Below are 17,500 nucleotides of genomic sequence, written 5' to 3' on the forward strand. Positions count from 1 at the left end.
GTGTAATTTAGTCTTTTGTATGTACCAGGATGCATGGATTGTTTGTACTTCTGATATATAGGTTCTTTTTACAGAGAAAGGAAGCTGTAATCTCTGGGGGTGCCTGATGTTAGGTTATGAAAGATTACCAGATACTCATGGCTCCTGTTCACTGAAATAACATTGCCCCCGGGTACTTCTGTAAAAGCACCATGTTGTGATCTGCTTCAATTTCGTTGATCTTCTCTTTGGCCCAAACCGGGTGTGCATGATGTGCAGTAGCATGGGAAGCCAGCCAGCTTTTTTAGCATGTGCAGTTTTTTCACTCTACTGCACATGCGCACTTGCACCACAACATAGAAGAAGATCGAGAAGAAGATGGTAGTGTGACACTCCTGCAGTAGTACTTCGGGCCAGTGAACTTTTCAGCAAACTTATATACTCCCAGAATAGTTTCATCATTTGGATTTTTGGCATATACAGTATGGATGTTTGGACTATACAGGCAGCCTGTAAAAAATGAAAACGGGCAACTGTCATTTATGTACAAACAGAATATTCTTGGCATGGTGTCTGCAGTGCTAAGAAATATCTCAACGGTGGGAATTTGTCTGTGGTGGTTCCCACTGATTTTGATGTGGGTTTCCCAGGCTTGTATGACATGATTGTGAGGTTGGTAAGCTTTTGTGAATGGGGTTAGCTAACAAGAAGATAAAGAGGCAAGCAGTGTGTCAGTACACAGGATAGGAAATCCTTTCAGTGAATTCACCATTACATGATGTTCAGTTTTAAGAAATGCCTGTCTTACTTATGGCCATGTGTAAGCATTAAGCATAAGTGTGCTGTCAATTGGGGGACATAAAGCCAGTACTTGTCCATGATGATATGTGATATGTTATAAGGACACATACTGATGTATTTTATATATTAGGGAGACTTTCTAAGCATGTAAAATGATACCTGTTAGAGACCAGAAGCTATAGGCCGTTGCTACATATATTGCTAATGAGAAGCTTACCAACTGCTCTTATTCTGTATATATTTCAGGGGAAAGTACACCTGGAACTGAGACTGAGTGAAGTGATTACTGACTCTGGAGTCATCTGCCATAAGCTTTTAACACGGTAAGTTCTGCGTTCAAAACCTCCAGTAAGATTTAATTTAAAATTGTCTGGCTACCCCTTTCATCAAAAAATTACACCTTTAGAACTGCACACTGCAATTTGTTTTATTACTTAAGAATGCTAAAGTAGCCTTATTACTGACACTTAAGCAACGTTAGCAAAATATTTTCAAACATTATGAAATGACAGAGCTGGTACACTTGGTTTATATGAGCTCACTAAGCAAGGGAAATATTAATCCATTCTTTCCTAAATAGTGGCAGCTTTGGTGCTTCATTCCTACATGGCTAATGTACGCTGCATTACTGGAGGGCTGCTGCCGGCATAGTGGCTGCATGATAAGTAGTAAATCAGTCTTAATGAGATCTTAATCCCATCTATGCTCCACAAGCTTTGTAAATTGGCTAAGCCTATGGGCGCATGCAGTCACATCTGCAGATATAAATATTAAAGCAGCAAATAAGTACGCACAGTTGCAAAGCTCACCTAATAATAAATCTCCATACATGTGTTTATGTAAAACATACTGACATCATTACTACTTAATATGCAATTCCTAGTAGGCAAGAGCAGAACAAATATTGCAGTACTACTGAAACATAAGTCTGCCCAAATTTATTAACATTGAAATATAGATATTTTCGAGTAACTCAAAGAAAAAAACAACATGATATGCAGACTAATCAATTTAGTTCTGTTCAGATCCAAACAATATTAAAAACATGCATAGAAATAGTTCATGCATAACAAAAACTCTAACCCTCTGTAGCCTTATTGGGGTGTCTGCTACTGTCTAAACTATGTCCACTGCAGTTGCATCCCTAAATTGCCACAACAAATACTGTGTGGCAATTTAGTGTGGCGTGGGGGGTGGGGTGGATGGCAACTGTGGAAGCCTTAGAACTTGATAAAGAGTTATGCCCGAAACATGTAGTGTGCCTACACTGCTAAATAAACACATTGCAGTTTAAAAATACTGCCTGGAGCTGCTTGATTCAATTTGTTTTCCTGATATTGAACCCTAAGAACTACATTTATAGAAAAGGGTTCACTTTTCCTTTCAGGGCTCAAGTTTTTTGCCCACATTTCTCTTTGCCACCCCCAAGTTAAAGGGGTTGTTCACCTTTACATTAACTTTTAGTATGATGTAGAGAGTGATCATTTTTTTATTTGTGGTTTTGAGTTACTTCGTTTTTTATTCAGTAGCTTTCCAGTTTCCAATATCAGCAATCTGGTTGCTAGGGTCAACATTACCCTAGCAGCCATGCATTAATATGAACAAGAGACTGGAATATGAAAAGGAGAAGGTGTATTTGTATGTGGAGAAACCAAACCATTACACCAGTGTATGGTGCAGCTCAGAAGAGGCAGCTCCTCTGGTCAGCACTCAGCCATGTACCTACATCTACAACAAAAAGGATACACGTTGAAGACTGCCAAATCCAGAATCTAAAACGGGAGAACGACTGGTTCAAAAGAGGTGTTAAAGAAGCCATATATGTAAAACTGAAAAAACAAGTTTATATAGAGGTGGGGGTGCAACACCTATTGTCTGTCACATACAATCAATGCTGTTTTGGAACCTCTCCCTGGAACGGTTAATAACCCACCAAAGCTCCAATCTTGCTAATACAATCAACACCTCACTTAATGACATCATTGTGGATTATGATAAACAGATTATACTGATTGGAGCAACATTCCAGAAGATATATACCGAAGCTAATCTGAATTGTGAAAAGTTGGATGACTGGTGAAACTCCTTTAAGGAAAAAACACAGCAAGTCCAGTTAATTTGACTTATTTCTACAGATATACCATGACCTGGATGAATGAGAAACTTTATAGAGTTTTATATTGTCAGAAATTAGTGCCACATTTTGGGACTGAAATAATCTTTAGGCAAGATCCATTACAAAGAGCTGTCCCTGCAGTTTATAAAGGTGTGTGATTTTTTTTACACAACACTTATGCCATAATTTATAGCTCTATTATACACCACATCAAACTTGGCAAAACTCACTCAAGTTAAAAGGACACATTTAAGCAGGAAATAAATTATATCCTACCTACCTATTTTCCACCGAACAGACCTTTTACACACATTCCACAGTTTTATAACTATGCATCAACATGGGGATGCTTGGTGTATTTGAACAGTGTTTTTACACAGCTTAAAGGAACATTAAAACCAACAAAGAAAGTGTATTAAAGTAATGGGAATATTATGTAGTGTTGCCCTGGACTGGTAAAACTGGTGTTTTTTCTTCAGAAAGACAACTATAGTTCATATAAACAAGCTGCTGTGTAGCCATAGGGGCAGCCATTCGAGCTGGAAAAAGGAGAAAACGCACAGAATACACAGCAGATAAATAAACTCTGTAGTATACAATGGGATTCTTCAGAATGTATCTGTTATAAAGCATTCACAGCAGTTTTACCAGTGCAGGGTAACGGTACATTATATTTTCATTACTATAAAACACTTTGATTTAATAAATATTCATTTTGTTTGCACTAGGTCAAGTAAATCTCTGTACTTGAAAAAGTTTATGCTCCCAGCTGTTTTTGAGAATTTCTCTTATTCACAGGATATCATATGAAGTCTCACACTAAGCTAAACTAAATAAGGAAAGTGCATCTATTAAAAATGCCACTCACTACTTCATAAATATCTGATCTAGGTGATTTGCCCCAGGCCTATCACTTATGGGAGCCTTTTCCTCAGTAAAGCATTAGGCAATTATGTGCTTTCAATAGACCACTCACCAAGTGACCAAGTGGTCTGCTTGCAGCATCCCAGACCCATAGCAGATTTGGAACAACACCAGAAAACAGACAGGCAATTTAGTGTCCTGTGGTTAAAATAAGACACTTTATTTCTCGTTAAATTCTGACATGTTCAGTTTTTACACATGTAATCATGTCAGGATTTAATGTGAAATAAAGTTTCTTATTTTAACCACCATCATTGGACAATGAAGTGTGCATCTGTTTGCTGGTGTAAAGGTGGCCATAGACTCCAAGATCCGCTCGTTTGGCGACATCGCCAAACGAGCGGATCTTTCCCCGATATGCCACTAAACTGCATGGCTATATCGGGTAAAAATCCAACCTTCCCGATCGATATCGTGGCCAGATATCGATCGGGAAGACCCGTCGGAAGCCCCCATACACGGGCAGATAAGCTGTCAAATCGGTCCAAACGACCGATATCGGCAGCTTTATCTGCCTGTGTATGGCCACCTTTATACTAGGTCTAGTAACCTAGAGCAACCAATCATATTTGCTGTTAAACAGGTGACTGGTAAATGCTGCCTAATGCTGAATGTGGGCATTTTTTTGTTACATTACCCCAGACCCTAAACTAATACTAAAGCAACAGTAGCTTGTGTTGATAAGAGCAGTATTTAGCTACAATCTGAATAACCTGTAGTAGTGACATTTCTTGCCACCAATGCTAGATTATACATTGTCTCCAGATTGCCCTTGCTCTTGTTCACCCTGCTTCTCTGCAGGGAATTTAAGAATGACCTTGCTCTTCTTTTACTTAATGTAGGGAAGGTGGATCAACAGTGATTTAGCCTCTCATCGAGTACATGAAAGGGTTTGGCAGTGATCCAAGCGCAGGGCAAGGTTTCTCTAATGCACTCCCTGCAGCAAGGCAAAATTTTCAAAAAAATTGGCAGCTTTCCTTGAATCTGAACAGCAAATGATAGTACTGTCTAGCCGTTTACTATATGATCCGGTGGAAGTTCTTGTTGTCTTAGTGATAAGTCTGTTATTCATTTCTTTTGCATTGTGGAAAAAAAGAGTGTTATTAATTCAGTCTTCGTACAAAGAGTAGATTCCCTGTGAACAATTGCTCTCTTAAGTGAATATTTCTAATTCGTGACGCAAGTTCTTCAGTAGCAAATCACATAATTAAACAAACCTTTCTGCATCATTCTTTTATATACTAGTTTCCCATTTTCTTCAGATTTTAATTTAAAACCCCTTTCTCGTTTCTTCCTTCACACTCATTGTGTGTGAGCAAGTGCTTGCGTAGACTGATGAGTCATGTCCCGATTGCTGGGCTGATCTAAAGTACCTGCTGCTTCCTCCTCAGCAGAATCAAAGTCTGTTTGTCTTCAAACACTTTAACCTCCAAATCCTCCATAGAGCTCTGTTGACTCTTGATTTCCCCGGAGGCCTTGTAATGACTGCTTCCTATCTCCCTGCTTAGACACATTATAATGTTGCTGACGTAGAGTGAGCGGAGGATTTGGCATCACTTATTGCTTACTTAATACGCATTACATGCACAAAGTCTGAGAAACAAATGACACTTCCAGACAAGAGTGGGATTTATCTGCATACAGCTGCAGCTTGTGATGTCATTTTTGGGAACAAAACTAACCTAAAACATCTAGGGCACTTTCATTTCCTCTTTTCGCTTCGTTTTTTTTCTATATTAATCATTGGGTTTTATTTGATAACCGATAAAAATGAATAAATGCTTTGGGCTTCTTTTGCTCAACTGAATTATATATCCCAGTCACTACTAACCATTTTTTATTACCCATTTTTGTAATAATCCAGTTTCAGTTTGTGCAGAAATCTAAATAATGTTCCTTTTTTATAAAATTTGTAGAGATTAGAACTTTGGTACTTTTGTTTACTTTGCCTCAGCTAGTGATCCTTTGTCTTCTACTATTTAATTTGCAAACAGTATGTTAATATCTCTTAAATATTGCTGTAGTCATGTTTGCCTCAACTATTCCTGCAAGCAATCTGTGTAAAGTTTCGGCAGCTAAAATCCAGGAATAGCTATGGATTGCTTCCCTTTATATTAAATGGAAATAATGGTGCATGCCATGTTTATGTCCTGTTTTTTTCTTGGTAGCATGAAGCAGCCCAGTTGTATTCCACAGTTTTGGTACAAGTATGGGACTTGCTATCTGGAATGCTCTGGACCTGGGGTTTTCGCATAACAAATCTTTCCGTAATTTGGATCTTCATGCCACAAGTCTACTAGAAAATCATGTAAACATTTAATAAACCCAATAGGCTGGTTTTGCTTCCAATAAGGATTAATTATATCTTAGTTTGGATCAAGTACAAGATACTGTTTTATTATTACAGAGAAAAAGGAAATCATTTTTAAAAATTTGGATAAAGTGGAGTCTATGGGAGACTGCCTTTCTGTAATTCAGATCTTTCTGGATAACCGGTTTCCAGATAACGGATCCTATACCTGTGCAGAATTGCAGCTCTGTGCTGAATGATAAAATCTTGTGGGCAGACTGGCCAGTGTCCACTCACACGGCAAATATTTTTTCCATTATGTCTTAACTGGAATCTGTTCAAGCCAAAACAGGTTCTGATATATATTTAATATCTGGAACACTGAGAGGACTTGGTTCTCTAATTGTCTATGCTATCCTCATGTGTGGACAACTTTAAAGTGTGCTTGCTTTTGTGGTTTTAAGCTAAATATAGATAACACTAGCTCGGATAAGAGACAGAACTGTGTTCATGAGACTGTGGATGCTTTTGTTCATTTCTTGCTATACTTGGGAATTCTGGTTTCTGATGCACGACAGAAACTTTCTCAGGCTCCTTCCCCAGTGCTTATTGCCAGAACAAATCCCTGAGATCTCCATGGTTTATTAGGTGATGTCTAAAAGGTTTTTTTTAGAATTCACATAGTTTAATATCTGAGTTAAGTATAAAAATTCCAGTTACACCACTGGGGTAAAAGGAAAAAAAAAAAAAGGTATTTGTGACTGCAAATATTGTGCCGCATTTAATAAAAGAGCATATTAAAATGTCAGACATTGGCCTGGCCAGTTTGTCCTGTTAGTCCTGAATTTTGTATTTTTTACCAACTAAATAAAGTATTCTGGCCAAGGTTTGAAATAGACCGTTTTTTCTGCCAACCTTTATGTCGTTTCAGGAGAGACCTGGACACGCTTTAAAGGAATAGTTCAGTGTGAAAATAAAAACTGGGTAAATAGATAGGCTGGGCAAAATAAAAAATGTTTCTAATATAGTTAGTTAAGCCAAAAATGTAATATATAAAGGCTGGAGTGAACAGATGTCTAATAAAAAAGCCAGAATTCAACTTCCTGCTTTTCAGCTCTATAACTCTGAGCTAGTCAGCGACTTGAAGGGGGGCCACATGGTACATTTCTGTTCAGTGAGTTTGTAATTGATCCTCAGCATTCAGCTCAGATTCAAAAGCAACAGATATGACCCATGTGGCCCCCCCTCAAGTCTCTGATTGGATACTGCCTGGTAACCAGGGCAACCAGTCAGTGTTAACCAAGAGAGCTGAAAAGTAGTGTTCAGACTGATATGTTATACATCAAATCACTCCAACCTTTATACATTACATTTTTGGCTAACTAACTATATTAGAAACATTTTTTATTTTGCCCAGCCTATCTATTTACCCAGTTTTTATTTTTACACTGAACAATTCCTTTAAGCTAATTTATGAGTCTTGAGACTCTTTATAGACCATTCTGTGCAGTGCCATTTCGGCATTTGGAAGGTATTTATACAGGGGTGAAATCTGTTATCCGGAAACACTTTTATTTATTAAACACGGAATCATTTTAAAGGAATTGTTCAGTGTACAGTCCAGCACCAGGTCAGGTACCCACGAGTCACCCGCAAAAACCTGCGGGTTTCAGGTAGAAGTTTTGGAAGCCGGTATAGATGCGGGTCGATGGTTCTCCAGGTTTGCAGGTCGTGGGTCGGGTCGCGGATCTTCTCAGTTTTACTCCTTTTTTTCTGAGCTCTTGCTGTTTTACATGGGTCGTGATTGTTGGCTTTTGAATCTGAGCTGAATGCTGAGGATCAATTACAAACTCACTGAACAGTTATGTCCCATGTGGCCCCCCTTCAAGTCGCTGATTAACTCAGAGTTAGAGAGCCGAAAATCAGGAATTAGTGTTCAGGCTATTATGTTAGATATTCAGTCACTCCAGCCTTTATACATGACATTTTTGGGTAACTAACTATATTAGAAACATTTTTTATTTTGCACAGCCTATCTATTTTTACACTGAACTGTTCCTTCAAAAAGTATTTCGTTTTTCTTTGTTACAATTTAAATGACCTTGTGTACTTGATTACAACTGTGATATAACTAATCCTTAGCGGAGGCAAAGCAATCCTATTTGCTTTATTTAATGTTTTTAAATAATTTTTTAGTAGACTTAAATTGTAGAGATCCAAACTATGGAAAGACCCCTGCCCTGCACCTGCTATGTAAATATACATAGTAACTTAGTAACATAATAAATAGCCCATTTTTTTTCTTACAAAATGCATTGACAAAGATAGATGGTCATTTCTGTAGAATCCATTCAACATAAGGCATAACACTGCTGTAAATGAAATAGGCTTTTTGTGCTTTTAATATTGATCAGATATGTTTTACTACTTGGATATTGTTACATGTTTTTCAGAGTGTTGGAGTGTCAGGGCTTGCCAATTGTGAACGGTCAGTGTGATCCATATGCCACTGTAACGTTACTTGGACCATCTCGGTAAGTATGCCTTGTTTTCTTTTATTTTTACAGAGTTTTAGGAGAATGTATGGCCTTTTGTCTAGTAAGTGTTTTATAAAGGAACTTTAAGGCTGCAGAAATGCTGATTTCAGTTTCCTTTTAATGTGCAGTTCATGAAAAGCAATGGCATTAAACATTGCAGCTGTAAATAATAGCAGTTAAGACAGCCATATAGTGCCAGTGGCTATGCATTTTAAAGTTATAACAACATGACTCCCACATGATTCTTCCTGGTTTGGGGAATAATTGTATCTTCATACAAAAGGAAATAAGGAAAGCTTATCTATTAACAGTGCCTCTGCCCTACATGCTCACATTTGTTCCGTGCTGTTGAAGAAGTGATTAAAATCAGCCCATGTCCGATAAAGCTATTTGGATCTGACCCATTGTCAATATTGTGCCTGTCATGTGATTCCATGTGACTTCTAGTATATAGAGAAATGACCTAATGACCTTTGTCATCATGATGTCATGATGATAATACTGCCAGCTTACCATGAAAGCTTAGAAATAAAAGTCATTTTCTGCATTATGTTACTTTCTATCCAGATGAGTAGGAAATTCTGTCCATAACCAATGCTGGTGCATTCTGATCACTCAGCAACACTTGTTGACATCACAGTTCATACATTTTTCATATATCTTTATATATAGTAGCTTTTATGTATCTGCATTTTATTTTTGTTTTACATATTTGGATATATATAGATTTTACCAAGTTAACACATATTTATATAAAAAAAAATCTGTCTTCATATTATTTTATAATTTTATTATGTATTCCTGTATATTTTAGCACTTTTTTTGGCTTTGAGAGTATAATGCCCATCCATTCTGCCATAGCATTATTATTCTACACAAGAGATGAACTGCATACATGATTTGGGATCATGTCCAAATTCCGAATCGATAACAAAAACCTTTGGTTAATACCTGCCTCAATCAGAACCCTAATTAGCATATCAGTGGCTTAGGTGAGCTAGGCATACTACAGGTATGAGATCCGTTGTCCGGGAAACCCGTTATCCAGAAAGCTCTGCATTACGGGATGGCCATCTCTCATAGACTCCATTATATACAATTAATCCAAATTTCTTAAAAATTTCCCTTTTCTCTATAATAATAATAAGAAGAAGAATATTAAAACAGCACCGTATTCATACATTTTTTTAATACTTTCTGAGGTCTATTTTAAAATGTTAGAGGAAAATTTACAAACTAGTGTTGATGAAATAAAGAGTAACAAACTGCTCTTACTTTGTATGAATTCATTCTGGAACAACCAAATGCCACATATTCATAGTGCAAGTTTTATGTGTATTTTTCTATACTTTTATAGCTTCAGTATTTGCTTTTTCTCAAGTAATTTGCATGTTTCAGTGTGTGTTTTTTTCCATAATCATATTACAATGCATGAATGGTAGCCATTTTTTCCCTCTTAAAAGCTATGAAGAAAGAACTCTTGTTTCAAGTCTGATTAGTGCCTTCAATACTTGACACTTCTTCACTTCCAGGTCTGAAGCAAAAAAGACAAAGGTTAGGAAGAAGACTAACAACCCACAGTTTGATGAGGTGTTTTATTTTGAGGTTAGTATTCTGGTGGGTGGAAAGTGAAATCTCTTTTCATCGCAGATTCAGCAGGTTGCAGAGAGGTTCACCCAACTGTGTTCTGTTGAAGTGAAGCCTAGTGAGCTCAGCAGAAGGTGTGAAGACAACACTTCATGATCCTGAGTCAAAGGATTTTACTCTTTTCTATGAAAGTGCTGGCTATCTTATTATTCCTGTTCCACTCCTGGAACTCTAAAAGGCAAGCTACAATGATGGAAAAAGAACATGGTGTATGGATTATTCCTATATGTTACACAGCAAAGAGACTTCAGGTCCATATATATTCATTGTTATTGAATACACCATTGGCAGAATAAAATAAATTAACAGTAGTGTTTAAAGATATATTTGCCTGGGAACAATATCTATATCCATCTAACCAAGGAGATCTATAGCACTAAAACAAAAGTACCAGTGTATGTATGTATGTATGTATGTATATTTTTATTTGTATAGCGCTCCTTGAGGGCAAAACAATAAATTAAAAGTAACAAACAAGGGGTCATTGAAATAAAAAGTAACAATAAGTGTATTATTAGAAATACAATTCACATAAATATAAAATATAATTACAATACAGATTAAGTGCTCAGTGTGAAGGAAACAAAAGGCTAGTGGACCCTACCCCGTAGGGCTTACAGTCTAAATGGGAGGGTAACATACAGATACAATTCAGAGGGGTATTAAGGTGCTGCAGGTTACAGTTTGTTACACTGTTATATAAGTGCCAGTTCTCAGTTCAGGTGTTAGTATCACAGTATCAGTGTGCAAGCAATGTATATTCTATGCTTACAAGTTTCCTTTTAGTCTTTGACACACTGCATTTTTATTGGCAGCATGCTGTAGGCAATCAAATTATAACTTCGTTTCTTGATTTAAATAAATGGGACTTCAATAAATAGCTAATGTAAGGGTGAGTCCCACATGATCTAGCTTAGAGAAGCAAGTTGGGGTGAGGTTTTTTTTATTTCAAGCTATTACCTCTCTATGTTAAATAATTGAAACTGCTGCTTTATTGGTAGAATGCTGATATCTGGTGGGAAATTAATTTTGTGTCCTTTTAGAGCAATACAGAGAATCACATACCAGCCCAAACTTTACACCTGCTGATGTGTCATTACCAGGTGCAGATGCAGATTTCTCAGTTTCTTCTTAATGTAATGCAGTGTTTATTTTGAAGAGCCAGTACTTACACTTGTAGGAAAAAAAACAGCAGTATCAAGTGTGCTGGGCACGTAGGATACATTTTTTTTTTACAACTATTTATTGATAGAACTAGAAAATATGAACAAAATTATATCATTATTGCCATTAAGCAAGATGGCCTGTTTCAATGTAGTGACTGAGATTGACCAAATAGTTTGTTATAAACTATGCTGGTTGCAGGACAGGGCTTCTCACTTTGCAAACGGTATGTGTGAAGTACAAAGTGCCATAACTAATGACTTTTACGGGGTTTTTTTTTCTGAAAAAACGGCCAAAAATAAAACATGGAAAGTAATTATGAAAAGGTAATTATTTCTGGTGAATAGTCTGAAAACAACTGAGCTACATTAGTAACATCAAAAAATATAATTGTTTTAAAGAAACACTATTGTTTATATATTGTTTATATAAATAAGCTGCTGTGTTGCAATGGTGGCAGTCATTCAAAGGAGAAAAGACTCAGGTTACGCATCAGATACCAGATAAGCTCTGTTGAACATAATAGTGTTATCTTTTATCCACTATTTAACCTAAGCCATGTAGCCTTTTTTCAATTGCTATTTAGCAGCTTGTTTATATGAACTATAGTAGTGTTTCTGAAGCAAATAGATCAGTTTTACTAGTGTAGGTCAACACTACCTGATATTTTCTTTACTTTAAACACTTTCATTGTTTGGTGTTACCGTTCCTTTAAATAAGGAGGTTAATTTATTTACATAGGTGCTTTTCTTTAAACCAGTGCAGTCACCATCATCCATTTGTTTCCATTAGTCTGGAACAAGCTAGACAATTAAAACAGAGACTTGTTATGTGCAAATTCAGTGGTGCAATTTAACGCCTATCTTAAATGATCCCTAATGAATATTGAGAGTAAGTCTAAAAACGACAAAGCTTGTCTTAGAGGAGACGGTTTGTGATGCATGGCATATATGTAATAACAGAGAAAATTGCCCACCTGCCATTCGCCTTATATTTTTAAGGTCCCTATTATAGTCACACCCCCCCCCCCATAGGCAGTTTTATCAGAGGCCCATTGACCTGCATGTACAATTTCAGAGTGTGGGATAACATACTTCTTGCAAATAGTGTCCTGGCTGGAATCGAACATAGGGCCCCAGCACTACAAAAAATATAAATTCTAGAGCTACAATAAAAGAGTACCTCTGTGTGATAGCAGTATGACAAGGAAGAATTTAAAAAAACATTAATTCATTAAATACACTTAAATTTCACCTTCTCTTATAGAGCTGCAGTAGTAAATACAAAACTTTCAAAAGTGAGATTTTGTCAGCAACAACCCAACCCAAAACCATAGCTCAAAACTTTGCTGTTGGTTTATAAAAGCCCTTGTTGTGGTACTGTAACGGGTGTGGTGTGTTTCACTCATATTTCCTGTATAAGTAAAGGTTATGGAAAAAGAATTTCATGTCTTAGTAAAGCAGTTTCTTCCGATACTTAGTAATCGTGATAGTGAGTATACAGCTGTTGGCAGGCTTTGGCATTTACCCATTTAATTCATTAAGCAAACGGAGGATTTACATTGATCTATTAATCTATAGATTGAAAGAAAGGAATTAGAGACAGACTGTATGACAGTATGTATGTGTGTATGTATGTACAGTATGTATGTATGATTATGTCAGTTAACTGCTCCTTCTTTAGGATTATTTATGGCCCCCCAGTTTTCACTCTACCAATCTACGGGACCTTACAAACAACAATTGTGTCTGCTTTTGTACAACCACCATTGTGCCTGTATTTGTAAATCAGGCTTAAGGTATATTAGGTGTTAATGTAATAACAGATGTAACGTTTTTTGTTTTTTTTTACTTCCTTGTTTTGTGACGAAAAGTCACATGATTTTAAAGAATCTGATTTGGTTCGGCCAGGCACAAGTATTCAGCCCAATCCGAATCCTGCTGAAAAAGGCAGAATCCTGGCCAAATACCAAACCGAATCCAGTTCATCCATAATATCTATGTGCTAGTCCTGGGCACACTTTAAGGTTGTATCTGGCTTTGGCTAGTCCTCAAAGCCTTTGGCTGCTAGGCCATTCCTTCATGCTGATTTGTTCTGAGACGGTTTGAAAAGTATGGGAGGAAAGACATATGGCTGTGTGGCCATACCTCCCTTTTCAGTAACTGTATGAAACAGAAATAAGAGCACATTGATGCTATTTGGTGTAAACACTTGAATGTAGGCTGTAGCCACCCTGTATTCACAATTATAGACTTTAGAGTTTATAGTGTGTGAACAGGCAGCTGCTCATTTAAGTGCACCACAACACAATTTATGTAAAGGACCCACATACCGTAATCATGACGGAAGCTAGGAATATCATTATACACTAGTATCATGTAGACATCATCCTCTTATAATACTTCCCTACTGACTATGCTGACACAAACACCGTCTGGTTACAGCCATGTAAAATACTATTGGTGCAATTTAAGAATTGCCAAGTAGTCATTAAAATCAAGGCAAATTCTCAATAATCCGCTATTTTTCTTTTTTTTTCTTGGTCAGGTAACAAAACCCTGTAGCTACAACAAGAAATCTCATTTTGAAATTGAAGAAGATGATGTGGACAAGCTGGAGATCAGGTATTTAGTTTTAGTGCCATCTTACTGACTGGGCTCTTTATCACATAATGCACAAACATGTCTTCTGTCTTGTTTTAAATATTTAAATACATGCCAATCCAAATGCTGTGAGAAGGGAAATGAATGTTGTGGTTGCAAATAATAATGTTGTGTAGTTACTTTCACTTGGTTATCCTTTTAACTGCCTCTTTTTGAAAATCTCTGCAGAGTTGACTTATGGAATGCCAGTAATCTTAAATTTGGCGATGAGTTTCTTGGTGAACTGAAGTTACCACTGAAGGTTTTGCGGCAGTCCAGTTGTCACGGAGCATGGTAGGTATATTAAATGCTCTAGAGCTGGGTGCACTATGACACTACGACATTTTTGGCCTTCTCAGTATTCTGACAAAGCCAACCCAAACTACTTACTTCTTTGTAACTTTGTGAGAGTGCTTGTGTACCTCTCATCCAAGAGCATATGGTGTGAATGCAGAGTTTTGCCAAGCCATACAAACATTTTACAACACTGGGCTAAGGATAAATCCCTAGTCTTGAACTGCAGTATTTATGGGCAAACATTTAAACCAAGCTTAGAATAAATAGTATTTGAGGAGTGCATGATTCTGAATTCATATTAATTTAGTGGTTTTCTGTAATGATCAAGTAAGTTGTGGTGTAAGAGCCAATGATTATTTTCTATATTCCTGGAACTACAACAGTCACTGTTACAATGTTTATATAAATGTGTAACCTTATAATGTGATAAAGAGGGCCTGAACAAATGTTGGATCTCAGATGGGAGTCCTGTCTTATTGTGGCCGGCATTCTGGATTGATACAGTCTGGATTGATACAGTCTCACAAGACTCATGATAAAAGCAATATGACATTGATGTTGCCTATTGCTGTCTGGAGAGGCCTGTTAAGATGGCCATACATGCACAGATAAAATGTTTTATCTTCAAGTATTGGGGCCCAGACCAATATTCATTGGTCATAATGCTCCATATCACCAGTGCATGAGCTTAAAAAGAAGCCGCAGTTCCTTGTCACTTCCTACTGTTCCAATCATTCTGGCTGTTTGCCTATACGATTGGAATGATTGGAAAAGCGTCCATATATAGATCTCCTTTGTGACAGAAAACAATTTAAGCTTTAAACATGGTTGTAGAGTACCTCTGTAATACAGTACAGGAGCTGGATACAGTAAGTTAAGAGGATAATATTACCTCAAAACCTGCCATTGAAAAATCTATGCTGCACTCAAACCTCCATTTGTCTTTATTTTTGCAACAGGTACTTTCTTCAGCCCAGGGACAATGGGAAGTCAGTAAAGCCAGATGACCTGGGATCTCTGAGGTTAAATGTGGTTTATACAGAGGATCATGTTTTCCCCAGTGAATTCTACAGCCCCCTTCGCGACCTTGTGTTAAAATCAGGAGATATTGAGGTAACCATTTAAGTAGGGTGTTATACAGGTGTACAAGCTGACCTTGGGAGGGTCTAATCTGCTAACCACAAAAAAGGTTTTCTCAGTCTTGTGTGTGTGTGTGATTTGTCAAGGCACACCCAGTCCCTTCCTCTATAAATGTGGTATGAGAAGGAAATCCACCTAAGAAACAAACATCATGTGCATCTGATAGCTTTTTATTTCCAGGCATGCTTTTCTAGTAAATGAATTTGCCCTGGGTCATTAATCTGATGCTAATCTCGACGCAGCACCCTAATTTATGATAATCGCCAGAATAACATGTCCCTAGGTGAACATCAAGGTTAAAGATGTAGAACACACAGTGAATATGCACAGTGTCTGTAGGAAAGTTATATGTAGGATTCAGAATATGTTGGTGGTTTTACAGTATGTTAGTCTGCAATTATGTGCAGGCAAGTCTGCTTTGGCTCACACTCTATAATGGCTCAGATGGTTTACCATGTCTGTCCATGTCACTCCATATACGTACATCATTATCATACCCTTTACTATTGAGTGACATGTGCTGTGTTAGCTCTTTTGAGCCATATGATGTCAAAGCAAAGTTTAATCTGTATACCTTATATAAAACTATAACAGGAGATAGCATTTTATCACCTGCCTTTAGTAAGATAAGTTCAGCTCTATGTGTCAGACTTTGTAAGTACAATAAAAATGTATTGCCTACCTTCCTGCATTGTGCAACCGATGGGTGTCACCAAACAGCTGCTATAAGCATTCTGGAAATTTCCACTAGGCTAGACTATGACATGTAGAAAATGGAAAAGTAATTGATAAAGTTTTCTCTGCATTTAATACTCAGTAGTGTAATTGCATGTGCGTCAGAAACTGAACCCTTTGGTTGTTAGAATGGGCATGCATATGTAGCTGTCAGCTTTGATGGGAATTTACAGTGGCAAAGTTTGCCCTGGTCCTGTAACCCATAGTCACCATAGCATTTCTGATTTCATATTGGTATTGAGCCTGTGGAAACATTCCCTAGACTTGTTAGCCGCGAGTTAGAGTGTAATCAGGGGTGCAAGCCCGCTCCCCTACAATAAAGAAAATTCCAGAGGACTACCCCACACTGAATCACAAGCGACCTGTGATGGTTTAAATGGAGGTACCCACACAATTCCCAGCACGTCACAGGTCAACCATAACCTGCTAAAAATAATGTAAATATTAAATAAACACAATGTTTTGCCACCAATTTTGATTCAAGCAGCTTAGTTACGATCAAGGTACTGTTTTATTACTACATATCTATGGGAGGTTGCATTCCTGTAATATTGAGCTTACTGGATAAGAGATCCCATACCTATATCTAGAAACTAGCAAGCAATCAGGGTCGGATTTACATAGTGGGCGCCCCTAGGCCCACTGCCGTTCATCGCCCCTGTCCCCTCACCTTTATTTGTGCAAATTTTCATCATCTGGACTGGAGCAATGGGGATTGGCGCACAAGAAATTTAAAAAATGATTGTATCTCCAGCGCATCCCCAGTGTTTTTGAACCAATGTGGGTGTGGTTGGGCAGCATTCCAATCCCCTTAAATCCTGCTGCCCTAGGCCCGGGTCTTGGTGGCAGGCCCGGACTGGCAATCTGTGGGTTCAGGCAACTGCCAGAGGGGCTGCTGTAAGTCTCCGTAGAAAGTTACCATATAGTGGGCTGTTAGGAGGCTGTTTGGGCTGGAAGGAGGCTGTTTGGCCTCTGTGTTCTTGGAATGACAGGGCCTATTTTCACTCCCAGTGGCCAGTGGCCTTTGTGGCCTTTCCACAAATCCGGGCCTGCAAGTGAGGTATGAAAATACTTCAAAAAAACAGTGGATTCATTTTTTGAATCAATGTACACAGAGAGAGAGAGAGAGAGAGAGAGAGAGACAGAGACAGAGACAGAGACACTGACTTTGTATGCTTATGTTGTTAGGACTGTGGAAACAGGTTTGTTCATAAGGCCCAGAATTGGA

The 17,500-nt window shown here is 37.7% G+C and overlaps 1 protein-coding gene across 4 annotated transcripts in view; it reads left to right on the plus strand.

Annotated features, from left to right (window-relative positions):
- The window catches only part of rasa3.L (RAS p21 protein activator 3 L homeolog), a 110,343-nt gene that overhangs the window by 64,040 nt on the left and 28,803 nt on the right, over positions 1-17,500 (plus strand). For all 4 annotated transcript variants that reach the window (XM_041581022.1, XM_018245126.2, XM_018245127.2 and 1 more), the window contains 6 exon segments: positions 1,027-1,103; positions 8,564-8,644; positions 10,180-10,252; positions 14,006-14,082; positions 14,290-14,394; positions 15,357-15,510. In XM_041581022.1, coding sequence (XP_041436956.1) covers positions 1,027-1,103; positions 8,564-8,644; positions 10,180-10,252; positions 14,006-14,082; positions 14,290-14,394; positions 15,357-15,510 — 567 coding nt within the window.

This window comes from Xenopus laevis, chromosome 2L (assembly GCF_017654675.1).
Source record: "Xenopus laevis strain J_2021 chromosome 2L, Xenopus_laevis_v10.1, whole genome shotgun sequence".
Lineage (NCBI taxonomy): Eukaryota > Metazoa > Chordata > Amphibia > Anura > Pipidae > Xenopus > Xenopus laevis.